At 41.2% G+C, this 14,030-nt stretch overlaps 2 protein-coding genes across 2 annotated transcripts; both read right to left on the reverse strand.

Moving 5' to 3' along the window:
- Positions 1-1,178: 1,178 nt before the first annotated feature.
- LOC128500028 (peroxiredoxin-1-like) lies at positions 1,179-4,743 on the reverse strand. Its single transcript, XM_053469039.1, has 6 exons — positions 4,725-4,743; positions 4,104-4,214; positions 3,430-3,583; positions 3,113-3,235; positions 2,371-2,501; positions 1,179-1,641 (listed from the first exon to the last, which is right to left on the reverse strand). The coding sequence occupies exons 2-6, from the start codon at positions 4,207-4,209 to the stop codon at positions 1,556-1,558; spliced, it is 600 nt and encodes a 199-aa protein (XP_053325014.1). The 5' UTR covers positions 4,210-4,214; positions 4,725-4,743; the 3' UTR covers positions 1,179-1,555.
- Positions 4,744-6,340: 1,597 nt separating this feature from the next.
- MPL (MPL proto-oncogene, thrombopoietin receptor) lies at positions 6,341-13,711 on the reverse strand. The gene is made up of 12 exons (XM_053469806.1): positions 13,619-13,711; positions 12,492-12,645; positions 11,181-11,350; positions 10,497-10,651; positions 10,253-10,406; positions 9,578-9,686; positions 9,178-9,341; positions 8,611-8,753; positions 8,085-8,244; positions 7,509-7,596; positions 7,035-7,122; positions 6,341-6,852 (listed from the first exon to the last, which is right to left on the reverse strand). Exons 1-12 carry the CDS (start codon positions 13,635-13,637, stop codon positions 6,601-6,603), a joined length of 1,656 nt encoding a protein of 551 aa, XP_053325781.1. The 5' UTR covers positions 13,638-13,711; the 3' UTR covers positions 6,341-6,600.
- Positions 13,712-14,030: the final 319 nt, after the last annotated feature.

Consider the following 14,030-nt stretch of genomic DNA (forward strand, 5'->3'; position numbering starts at 1 on the left):
GGATCAGGGGAGGAATAATATCTGTAACACCATTATTGAGTGCACTCCTAAGTCCGATGTCTCCCTTTAGAGAGTGGTCTTCAGGGCCGGCGTTGCCTATATGTCTTGATGGCCATCATGTCCTCGATCTCTCCTTGCTGAATGTTGCCATCTTGGTTCCTCTGGTAGTAAGGCTGGTAAGAGGACCAGCATAGATCTAGGACAGGGACACGTGAACCACGGAAACTGCAAAATATTCCAGAACAACAATAAAAAGAAAATTGTGTTATAGTTATTATGACTGCAATCCCCCCAAGTCTCTAAATACTGGGCTACAATTACTGTAGTGCCATAAAATATATCAAATGTCCATGTCATGCCAAAATGTAGCAGTTTCCCTTTAATCTTTATGTCACATGTGCTGAAATTAAGGTAAGAAAGATAAAAAAATAAAAAAATGCCTTATAAATTAGAAAAAAGGAAATTAAATTCTCATTTTTATCTGATGGGGGTTTATGTTGAGTGGAGGCCTGGTGTCCACCGGACTGTTCTGATAACCCATAAAATGTGACTCTTATAAGAATTCTGATGTTATCGACGTTCCATCTCACATTCTTCATTAAAGGCCATCATCTGCTTTCTGGTTTTATATCTTTGCAGCCTTGATAATAAGAACATTTCCCATTGGGGCATAATCTTTACGCGTGCGTGACCTATGTGCCTTTTACCCAAGATTTTTTTTTTTAAGATTTTATTTTCCATCATTGATCAAGGACCCTTCATTAACATATATTCACATGTACAAAGATCTGCACGCCCGGCTTGTTTTATTACATTCATGTTTTTTCCTTTTGCGGTAAAAACCTGTTATTTAGTGTTTAAAGGTACTTCAGAAGTGGGTAAAAATTATTCTTCCTGCCCGCAGTAATGCAGTCCTACAGTTAATGTGGCGCACGAATTCTTTATAGAATACTAGACAGTAGGCGTATAAAAAGTCAATTAAATAATCAATATTTAGCACTGCGGGTCAGCGGTGCCAAGAAGCTCTGGATTTAACCAACATCACAACCTCCCAGTAAGGCTAGCTCTCATTGGTAGACCCTTAGCGCGGATTTTCATTGTTATGAGAAGCCACATTAAAAACCATCTTAAAGAGCTTGGTGTCCTTACCAACGCTCGTTACAAATTACAAAAAAACATTTTTTCCATGAATTTATTTTGTGTACTGCGTTCTAAGGAGTTTACATTCATGACAAAAATATAAATAAAAGTATATAAATAAATACATCACTGATAATAATAAGTACAAAACATGATAACGTAGCTAAGGTTGTGAGGAACGTTACTGCACACAGAGGAGTCTTTGCTTAGACAACCTGTTTTAGTAGTAAACGACGTCTGAGAGAAGAGACAAATAAAACTCTCATGCAATGCACATCTCTCCGCTACACACACAGCGTTACCATCTCCTAACAGAACCCGTATCCGCAGAGCTGGAACGGTTTACTAAAAATCCCCCCCCCCATAACACGAGACAAGGGCCGCGTCTCGCTAGGACTGCAGGTACTCTCAGCCTTTACTTTTGCTTGGAGAAGTACTCTCTGCTTTTCTGGACGTCGGGTTTGATGGCGTCATTTCCTGGTTTCCAGCCGGCGGGGCAGACTGAAAGAAAGAGCAGATAATTACCAATAATTCTGATAAAAACGGCACGTTTCCAAGACACAACACTAGAAGGTAGCGGAGAACGTGGGTTTTTTTTTTTGAACATTTGTCAAATATTTGATATATACACATATTACGTCTTTGGCCATTTTGCTGCATAGTTATTACCATCTGAGAGGTTCTTCTGAGCCGACAGAGTTACCCACCCAGGGGTGATCACAGGGTTAGTGGTGTGGGGTGAAGTAGTTATTTGATGCCCCCCCACTCAATTGGTTTTACACCCGCTAATACCACACACACACACACACACACACACATCTCCCTCCTCTCCCTCACACCACCCCTAGTTCACCATTGACAGCATACACACATTCTTAACACCATTTGCTTACACACACACTCATGCTAACACCATACACTATCATACACAGACCCAATAACATTATATGATGACACACGCGCATGCTAACACCAGACCGTAACACCAGACACATGCCAGCGGCATACAGTCACATATGCTAACGCCATACATTATCATGCACTAACACACAATCATTTAGACACCATACACATACATACACAATCCCTCCCATCATCATCATCATCATCATCATCAGTACAGCTTTCCTTTTCACTTTAACCTTGTGCTGAGCCCTGTCTTCACTGCAGCTTGCACTCTTTACCCTACAGCGGGGTCACGTAATGTCATTGGAGCCCCTGGGTGCCTACCTTCTCCGTATTTGTCTGTGTGCTGGAACGCCTGCACAAGCCGAAGAGTCTCATCTACCGAGCGGCCGACAGGCAGATCATTAATGGTGATCTGGCGCAGGATTCCTTTCTGGTCAATGATAAAGAGACCTCTGCAGCAAAGCAAAAAGACAGAAGCATTATCAAACAAAATTAATTCTCAAAGTATTTTCAGAATTCATGGGACATTGGGCCCTACATACTAATTTTATAAACTAAATTGGAACCAGCTATGGCTCTTATTGCTCCTATTACTCCGTATTACCCAGAATTTAGCAGAGCTGATCAAACATGTATCAAAGGCAACAATGTCATTAGGTAGATCTTCTCGTTCTATGAAGTGATGGGATACATTGAAGATACAAGAAGGATAAGGAAGAGCTGGCTATCTTTAAATATATTTATTGTAGAATAACAATTAACACAGAATAAAGAAAACTCTGTAGTTAATAAAATCCTACTTAAAAGCGAAAGTATAATATGTCTCCATGAAAGGTAATATAATGAAGCACATGTGCAACCAAACTGAGTTCTCCTCAACCCAAGGTCCTCCAGACTGGATGTTCCATACAGATCTCCAAGGACTCATCAGTCTCACTTACATTGTCCGAGCTGAGGGATCCTGATGGATAGTAATTAATTAATTAACAGCAAAAACATAATAAATACGTAAAACCCAATAAATGGAAAAGGTCATCGCCGCAACCTCACACTTGACAGTTACCTGTAGGAGATCCCTTCATCCTCCTTGAGGACACCATAATCCTGAGAGATGGTGCGCAGGGTATCGGCCACCAGAGGGATTTTCATGGCGCCCAGACCACCTTCTTTACGTGGAGTGTTGATCCTGTAAGGGATAAAATGCACATTTTTGTAAATTAGCACGATTCTCATATAGCGGATCCTGATCTAAAGCTTAGTTACTGTTACAGTTCTATCTCCGTGCTGTCCAGGGTGGGCCGTACCAATCGTGATGGAAAAAGGATTCAGATCAAGAACTACTATGTCAAAAAATAAAAATCCAGCGTCGATAAGACGTACCAAGCTAAGTGACAGAAGTGAGAATCCACGGAGGCGCCGATCACTTCGCAGTTCAGCTTCCTAAACTCCTCGACCCGGTCGCTAAAAGAGATGATCTCGGTCGGGCAGACAAACGTGAAGTCCAAGGGGTAGAAGAAGAACACAACGTACTTTCCTATAGATTGAAATAAAATACTGTATGGGTCTATACAGAAAATGAAATTATTTATTATTAAATACTGTCATAACTGCCCAATTTTGAACGATAATTGACTGCAATTATTATCGTTTATACACACCGACTATTTACGCAGAGCCTGATACATTAGGTAAAGAGAGCCTGACTCACAAGCTTACAATCTATAAGTGATAGAAACATTTAAATACTAGGGATTTATCAAAGTACAGGAGAAATGTTAGAACAAGAAACCAAAATATAACACTAGAGGGTCAGCAGCTTAGATGGAATGTAAGGACGTGTTGCTTTACAGAGAGGGTAGTAGATAAGTGGAATAGCTTCCCAGCAGAAGTGGTAGAGGGTGATACAGTGAGGGGATTTAAACATGCATGGGATAGGCATATGGCTCCTCAATCTAAAACAAGACCAACGACTGATAATGGTCTTTACAGCAGGGAAAACGGTCCGAATGGATCTGGTCTGCTGGAAAATTCTAGGGGATGACAAAAATACCGACCTCTGTAGTCGGAGAGCTTCAGATCCTTGAACTGTCCGTCGGGCATCACGGCATTGGCTGTGAAGTCAGGCGCAAGCTTCCCGATTTTGGCATTTCCGGCAGACATTGTATCTGGAATTCAGACAAACAAACAAAAAAATGAATAAATTGTTATTTAATAGCCGTCCCCGGATTATGTACCATATCTATGGTATGAAAATTAGGACCTGTTGAGCTTTGTATTTTTTTTTTTCATGAAAACACAAAATAACTAATATTTTTCTTTCTCTTACAGAAAAAAACCCACTAAAAAGGAACTGGATATTTGGAAAAAGTTATGCAGTTTTCTAGTGACTTTTATTTTTTATTATCGATTATTACCAAAAATAATGAATTATGTTCAGGAAATTGAGAGATGTAATTTATGCAAGATTTAGAGAAATATTGTAATTCATATGAACACACAAAGTTTTTAAAGACATAACCTGATGATTTGGGAGTGGGGTATCAGGTAGGCTCAAAATGAAATAACCCCCCTTGTGCCCCCCCAGCATACGGCCTGATAAAGCGCAGGTGGGATGAACGGTCCATAGGGCATGCAGTGTGGGGAGATGGGGTGGTATTAGGGGGGTTTCCACTTACACAGCTCTGGGTACTCCGAGACGGCTCCGAATCAGTGCAGGAGGCGGGAGGAGAAGATCTCAGCCTTGGAAGGGCTATATATGCGGCAAATATCGCGAGCACCGCCTGCTGCCCTCCCCCAATCCTTACAGAAGCGTCTCTCCGTCATCCTGTGCCCTCCCTTCCCCTGTCAGGGCTGCAGGGAGTTGGGGGGTCAGTACTGCAGTGGCCCTCCAGGTTATGAGTTGGACCAATTGCTATCTTGCCGCTGTGTGGCTTTATTATTATTTTTATTATTAGTATCTTTTATTTATATAGCGCCAACAATTTACGCGTTACAGATGTGTGCATGTTTTACACGTGTGCTGATTTTATAACGCACCCCTAAGCATACATTTTCTTTAAGTATCTCTGTTTAAAGGGTCCAGCTGGTCACCCCTTCCATGTAGGCACTTCCCTTTATAACAGTATCTTCAGAGCATTTCCCCCCTTTTATAATTAAGGTACAATAGGAGGCTTGGAATCAGAGGCCATGGGGGCAGCTTTTTCTATTTTTTTTTGTGAATAAAACTTTTTCGAGAGTTTCCAAAAAAAAAGGCAAAAGCAAGATACTGTACATGCGAATATATATAACCATGCACCCACACTGTCGTAATAATACGGCGGTGAACAATGATTCGTTATAATGTTTCTTAAAGCCCCAACAACCAGAGGATAGAAGTAATATTACCAATGGGGGTAACTTTTTCTATTACTTCTAGACAATCCCTCATTGTGAAAACAAATGGAAAACAGAAATATTTTTGAAAATAGTAAAAAAAACAAAAACAAAACTGTAAATATTAGTGTTGTTTATTGTAGAGTAAACAGCGCCACCCGCTGGAGATAAAGAAGTTAGAGCGTTATACTCTGGCGTAGAGACTTTACCAGGAGCATGTGTCTCTTGCCGGATATACATTTATCATCGGCAATAAAATATAAATTATTTTTGTAGACTCTGATAGCAAAATGTGAGTTAAGAACAGTGATACAGAGAGCCCATGCCATGACCTATAGCTGCCAACAGTCACGCCAACCAAGTTTATGTTCCCGCCTGTACCATAAATCTCAGGATTGCTGGAAGCTGTGCGTGTGCAACCACTGTGTACATAAAATAGACAAGGACTCCATATAATTAATAGCTAAGTCAGCGAGCAAACATTTTTCACATTATGTATGCATCATGCAGGGTAAACTCTTCCCTTCTTGTTGTTTACTCAACCTCAAGTTTGAGATGTTTGGTCAAGAATCCAATATACTGGGAGGCTCGAGTGCAATCTAGAAAAAGGACCTAACTCCATGGTGATCTCCTTGGAGGCGTTCTTCGTGAATGCCACGGCGATTATAGTTTTGGGTGGTCTCTCCGACATTGCCCTTAAGGTGTCGCTCTATACCTGCTCTTGGATACTTTATCCATAATCTGGCCAAGATTGACTTTGGTTGAAGGTCCATTGAAGGTGCTTCCCAATGGTGTTCCTCACCAGCATGCACGTCACTTGAAGAACTTCCATGCATTTGATCATTCTGTTTGACCTTGGTAAAAATAATAATAATAACACTGCAAACATGGAGAATATATAGAGAATTATTTTATATTTATTTAGAGGGCAGTGAAAGGAACAGCAGTCAATGTAACACAATATATTGTACACATTTATTGTATAAAACTGGAAAAGTCTATGGTGCTATTTACAGCCAAGTGGCATTTGGTGATTTTTGGTCCATGAGCTACATAAGGGGGCTACGCTAATTCATAGGATTTAATATCCCTTTAACCCATTTGGCACTTCATTCATCTTAAAACAGAGAAAACAAAACCTGGAGGAGACAGGTAACCAGCGTGTTAATGTCCCAGGAGTTACAAGTTCCATGTGGTGGTTAAGTACGTCTGGTTGGAGATGCCGTTGGTGGTTTGGTTGACGCCGGTCAAGCTGAGGGTTAGGTTGAGATGTGGCCAGAAATCCTCGTTCTGATATAATGGAGGAGACAGCTGCACATAATCCCGAGATATCTGGAGCATTTCGGTGGAAAGGGCCTCTTCCCCTAAAATTTCCAGGCACGACGGCTGAAGGGCTTCCTCCATTGGCTTCTCGTAAAGCGTCGAGTTTGGCTAGTGTCACAAAACACCAGAATCAGTGACATGTACGATATTAGAATATGTAATAAAGTGGAATCAGCCCATCACAAAGATTCTATTATAGTAACAACTTGTATGGAGGTAAAGATGATATTGTCCAGCACCGTTCTACCAGAAAATAATTTATTTTGGCCAAAATGACTGCGTTGGGTTACCTGATACTGTTTCTGAATCTCCATTAAGAACGTGTCCAGTACGCGGTGTAGATTGGGCAGAGGCGGCCACAATTTGTCCTTTAGTTTCCTGTAACCCAAATAACACATTGAGTAGAGTAAAGTTGTGATCTGACTCTACGATTTACTACCCATTAAAACAATTAAAAACCTGACCACCCGACCGCCGTCATCCTGGGTGATGCCCGGGTACCAGACCTATAAATACTCCCACAAACAAAGTGAGGCAACCTGCCGTAGTCCAACAAAATTTCTGATGCCACATCGTTCTATAGAAGAGACCTCGTACTTCTTGAAAACCTATGTGACCTCCTCTTGATCTTTGACAATAATCCTAGAACGTGCTGTAAGAGTGTTCTATTTAAACTAATGGTACTACGTGTCGCCTAAAAGCGGGAACGTCTTTACCCCTCCAGATCCGAAAAGGAAGAATGTCCATTAGAGGGATTTTCTTACCCACAGGCAGAGCGGAAGATGCAGTAAATACAGACGGCAGATCCAGGGACTAGTAATAAAACAGCGGCAATAATGCTGACCATCCAGCCTAAAGAGAAAAAAATAGCTAATCCTCAATATAACGAAGATCCATCTCTGTTACATTGTATCCCCTGTGTCTGTTCTATTACTGCTGAAATATCTACACAATTGTTAATAATAACTATCATAAGAACTCAATGTGGCTTTGGTCCACTTCTTCTCTGCTACAAACTACGAAACTCACTCAATGGCTTTGCTTTGACCGAGTTTTAATACAGAAGCCGAGGAGGTGAATGCTATAGGCTGATCTGTATAAGAAGGTACTGTTTAATAGACAAAGGGTTTCTGTTGTTTACCAAAATATTGTCAAAACATATAAACACAAGAAATTGCGTAAAATCTGCATCTATAAAACCATGATAATGACCCGTTAAAGATTTACTTGGTTGGCATGGATTGGACAGTGAGGTTGACCTTCGCCCAAGAACCAGGCTTATCCCTGAAATCTCCCGCTTCCCTTTCTTTTTCTCTTATATTATATTTCCCATCGCTCACCATTGCTGGAGGGGAGTGTGATGTTCATTTCTGGAGACCACAAGCTCCAGAACCCCTGGATGCGTTCTCCACTGGGACGGGCTCTTATCTGCAGGGAATAGTGCGAGCCCGAAATCAGATCCAGAACTTCATGGGAAACTCCACGGGGAACCTGTAGGGTCTGACACACAGTATACAATTTTTATTCTTTCCTTCCCATTTCCATTAGTTTTTCACTTCTATTGATCCTTTCTCCATTCTTTATTTCCTTGCAATATTTTATTTATTCTCTCCATTCCTTGTCAGGGCATTTCTGCTCCCACCCTATTTACTCCGTTCTACCGTTCCTTCCTCCACTCTTCCTCCATTTCCTCCATTCCTGCTTCCTTGTATCAATTCTTCCTTTTTCCATTCTGTTTTTCCTCCACCTTTTCTCCCATTACAATTTCCTTCTTCACACCTACTTTCTTTCCTCTGTCATCCATTCTATCCCCTCTTACTCCTTTCATTTTCAGCATTTCGCTGCAACAGACCCGTATCCTCATACCTTCCAGGTTTTGCCCTCGTCTTTGGAGAATCGGATCTCATAACTCATATCCTCTTCAAACTCTGCCATAGGGACTGTCCAGTTCACTGCTACTTTACCCCCCAATAGCTGCTTTAGGTGCAGTTCGGGTGAAGGCGGAAACACTAAACGACAATAATGAAATAAAAATAAAAAGATTCAATTCAATATAAAGGAAATGACGACTGAATTATTCTCAGAATGTAGTAAATACATGTTATATTCAAAAGGCTTTTTGTGAGCTACAATCTTTGTTTGATCTCATACATTTAAAACAACACTGATCTACTAAAAAGATAGTCAGATCGAGCCTATTATTAACATTATTATGATTTTTTAAATTATTATTATAAATTGTATTATTATTATTATAAATTGTATTATTAGTATTATTTTTATTATTATTATAAATTGTATTATTATTATTATTATTATTAATTGTATTATTATTATTATTAATGTTATTATTATTATGAGGTCTTCCACCTCTGCGGAACGCTGCCGGCCCTCCCCTGCTCATTAGAAACCCTTGTTGGGTCAATAACATACCCACATGGTTAATCCAGAAAGGTTCCTTGTAGTAGACACGCGGGGCGTTGGCAATAGAGGAGACGTTCACTGCTATAGATACCGGGGTTTCGTTTTCTCCCTTAAACACACAGTCACAGTCTGTCCTGCGCATGTCCTCTGTGCACGGTTGCCACCCTCGTCCCCTGTTAACAAATAGGGAGATAAAGGTCAGAGAATTATACGGGCGCTGCTCTTTGTGATTTTACCCATAAGACAAAACAAGGAGAAATTAATAAAAAAAATAGCCTCAAAACCAGTCCTAAAATGTGTATGTTTTTTTTATCTAATTCCGTGTTTCTAAGTGTCTCTGTATTTTAGAAGTTATTATCATGTTCCTTTTGGTTTTCTATATATCGCATTAAAGAGAGTTGCGTTATACCCGTACTGATAGAAGAGCTGTTGTAGTCCCGCTATATCTTCTTCCATCTGGTTCCAGTTGCAGCAAACCCAAACAAGATCAGGGGTGAAACAATGTAACCCAATATTATCTGGAATGCAACAAGTTAACATGTTACGTGAAAAATAATGTTACGGGACAAAGCCTTTAAATAGAGTCTTCTTTTGGAACTATTTCCCATAATTGTTTTGCGAACTGAACTTCAGCCCTTAAAGTTTGGGGGAAAGAGCTTGCAATCTGTTCTGTTTTCAATGTAAATCATTACATGCTCATCTGTTATTCCTTCCCTTGATCAGCCTATGGGAGACAGTGAGTGTTTCAAAGAGAGTGTAGCCCATGTTTAGCCAAGGTCAGTTTGCTCTTTGCACTGAGAATGAGAATTTCAGGCTGGTGATGGTGGAACAAATCAACCACCAAGAAAATATTACGCACGACCAGTAATATAACCGGCTTCCGAAAAGACCTTCTAACAATAAAGATTTCCATTTTTAGTAGATGGCGCTGCACGGTCTCCATGCATTGGGTTATCAGACCTTCTTCAACATACAAATATTCACATGTAAATTGTGTCCCCAGTTGGGATGCTCCTCTACTCTACCCTTGTATATATCCTTCCTTTATTGCAAGCTACTACGTGTTGTATGCACTAAGACCTACCTGTAGAGGCAGGCGAGAAAAATGTGATGGCTTCTGACCATGGGCCCCAAAATGTCTCATTCCCGTTATTGATCTTGGTACGGACGCGTAGGTTGTAAAGAACGTCCGTTTTAAGGTCGTTGAGGTTGCACGGTAACTCATCTGCTCTGATAATCTGCCAAGATGCAAAAAATATATGAGTCTTACTCGTAGCATTGGCTTAAGATATGTAACATATAGACATTCCAGATGAAATTTCTGTTACCTGATGGTATTTGTCTGGTGAGTTTTCTGCCCAGTACTGGATGTCATATACAAAGAATAGACTGAAGTCATGTTTGGGGGGATTCCAGTTTAGGTGGAATGATCTCCCATTGCCTGACCAGGAAACCGTGATGTTTGTGGGATGCTCTATTAATCCTAAAGAAAAAATAAGTACCTTCCATTTATACTAATTCTCCAACATTCCATCAAAACATTGTATACCTTTTATATACATTTTCTAACATTCCATCACAACATTTATTAACAAAGCCCAATTGAGACCAAGAATATAGAGGCCAAGTTGTGCAGTACTTCTCACCTCGAAGCCACCATCTCCAAGCCATCAAGTTTGACTAAACTCATGGGGACAAGTGATTTACGGACAAATGTGGAACAATAGGTGGATTTGCCCCATAGTTCCAACAATGGACTTCTCAATTTTTATTTTTGTCCATGGCCCACCCAGCCTGGAGATGTTTTTTGTAGATGGTAATAAGAAAGGCTCATCTATATGGTCCTACAGAGCCTCACCCCTGGGATTTATTATAAACCATTATGGGCCAAGCTGCTAGAAGCCAATAATGATCAAAGAAGACCAAAAGAACTTGTCCTAAAAAAAGGCTTGTTGTGTTAATCATTCCCTCCAATTCCTTTGCAAGCAGAATAGTCATTTGAGTTTTCTCACCTACACTTTCCACCTCAAGAGTGCGATGGTAGAGGGTCTGGTTTGTGCCTCTATCCTTCACAGAGACAGTAAGGTCACTAAAAAGACGGACATCATCTTCGGGGAAGTAGCAGACGTAGAGCGTTTGGCCGCCATGTTGTACAGTGAGATTGCATTCATTCTCTGGTGAGCTGCGGAAAGCGCGGGAGAAAACAGATTTGTGATAAACCGTGGAGTGTCAGACTGGCAAACATTTCTGATGTAGGCACCGAATGTCCATTTTTAAGCTAGATAAAGTATTTATAAGTTCTGAGTTAAGAGCGAAATACGTTAAGCTGTTTATCCTCACTGGAACTTAATAAAGTTTAATATTGAGCAACTGACCTATGCGTTTTTTGCGCGCATGAAGGAGGCGCTGTTAGTCTCAAGCACCCGTCCCGCCGGGATGTGCCGGTACCGACACTCCTGTTAGTGGGACTGCTGAGTGGTGAGAGTCGCTGGTAGCCCGAGAACTATTATTTACTATTTCGGAGTTTATAATCATGACTCCTCACCAGAGCTGGTGCAAGGATTTTTGCCACCCTAGGCAAAACATAATTTTGCCGCCCCCTGGCTCCACCCCCACACCCTTACGAAAAAATTACTGCAGTTTTTCTGAAGTAATACTGCAGTTTTTTGGACATGAAAAACTGCAATACTGCACATTTACTGCACTTTTTTTTATGTTACAAACCTACAGTTGTACTTCAATGTACTGCAACTTTATTGCATTTGTACTTCCGTACAAAAATAACTGCAGTAAAACTGCAGTACAGTGAAGTACAAATGCAGTAAAACTGCAGTAAAAGTGCAGTATTGCAGTTTTTTCATGTCCAAAAAACTGCAGTATTACTTCAGAAAAACTGCAGTAATTTTTTTGTAAGGGAAACCCCTCCCCTTTGCCACACCCACCCATCCACTCCTAACTGGCTGACCCGTTCCCACTCCTCCCCATAGCTGCCGGCGCCCCCTCCAAGTAGGCCTTGCTCCTCACCAAACGCTCCATAATAGCAATAAAGCACACAATCTATTACTCTGCAGACATGTGGAAGCAACTAAACGTCCCGGCCAGACACAACTTACTCTTTCTAAAAGCAGTCTTTAAGTTAAGCAGGTAACGTACAAAATTATACATTTTTGTCATTCTGTAACATTAATGTTAATGAGAACCTTATGTTACTACTAGTTCATATGATGGATATAAGCTCAATACTGAAAAATCTTGTCCGCTTTGATATCCTGTTTTTGCCCTTTTGCGTTAATAGCGCGGCGTTTCTCCTGCGGTTGACTTACTCTGCGTAGCGGTAAAAGAAGGCGTAGCGTAATCCGTCTTCTGCATCAGCCTCCTCGTTGTCAACTTTCTCTTCCTTCCAAAAACACGCGAGGTCCTCAAAATATCTGGAAAAACAGTGAGGGTTCTTTCCGTCCGCAGACACGAGCTTAATATCTGTGGAATAGGATATTGTTTTTTTCTAAAAATGTGGAGATCTTATATACATAGTTAGAGGACAACGAGATGGAGGAAAATACGTTGGAATGGAGGAGAAAAGACGGATATGGATACGGTAGAGAGAAAAATTATGGAAAAATGGATGATAAAGTCTGGGATATCGTAGGAAAAATGTGCCGGGGGGGGTGAGAATAGATTTCGGGGCGTTTCGGTTTGTGTTTTTTAATGGTTTTCGCAGATCAGGAAAACATTGGACATTTATCAAGTTTTTTTCCAGTGGGTGTCAGGCACAAGTTTTGAAATACATGTAAAAGGGAAGTGATACATTTATACTGGTAATGGATTGCATTGCCTTAAACTCTGCAGGATTTTATTGTGTCGGGGGGGGGGGTTAGACAGAGTATCGGCCCCCACAAAATGCATTAGTTCAAGCCCAGAACACTGCATTCTCATGTCGCGCAGATCATGACGCACATCGCCGTTTGTTAAAGATCTTTCGCTAATTGTATAAAATTGGGATTTTAAGTAAAACTGGAGAGGATATTCTGGTAGCGAAAATCCGCAAATCTAATCAACCTATATGAGGCTATTGCCAGCCCTTTTTGGTCCCTCATATCATTACCTATCCCTGCTTGTCTACAGGTGCCTTCATCAAAGGAGGTGTGAGTCTAGAAATATGTCCGGCAGAAAAATTACTAATTATTTTACTAATTATGGTGAAATGTTTGTGAAGGTGACTTGTAATTGTCGGCCGATGACCCCTATCATTTTAGGAAAAAGGCCGGCAGGTGATGCGGCCGATCCAGAAGAGACCATCCTGTTTCTGGAAGGCTTTTTTACGGTGACCATAGCCAAGATCTTCTCCAAGATCTTCTCCTGAGCACAAGGCTGGCAAAAGTAGCCCACATTGTATAATTCCACCTGTCGAGAGGGCAGCTGGCAGCCATACCCGGCCGGGGAGTGCACTTACCTTGATCTGTGATGGACATTGGGAGGACAGTGTGCTGAAATAATGCGATAAAGACCCACAAACACACTGGGAGGTACACGCTACGTTGTTTGCTCTCCATCCTACTAGGTGCCTGTTTGCCCCTTTCCCGCTGAGTTTACTATAAATGTTCCGCCAGAGACTTATCTTGCCAAATAACTTGGAGTCTCAGGAAATGCATGTCTTGAGGGGGGTGAGGGAGGGAGTCCCAAACCACCGGAGTGTGTGGTGAGCAGCCATCTGACATGGTCGGAGAAGGCTGTGCATCCTGTGGGTGGCCACAGAGGGGGAGACTTCTGATCTCTAACAGCAGGAACCAGGCAGATAAATAAGAAGAGACGGCAGAGAGGGGCTGCCAGGGGCGAGAGAGAACTTTAGAGCGTTCTTCTAAATT

This window comes from Spea bombifrons, chromosome 6 (genome assembly GCF_027358695.1).
Source record: "Spea bombifrons isolate aSpeBom1 chromosome 6, aSpeBom1.2.pri, whole genome shotgun sequence".
Classification (NCBI taxonomy): Eukaryota; Metazoa; Chordata; class Amphibia; order Anura; family Pelobatidae; genus Spea; species Spea bombifrons.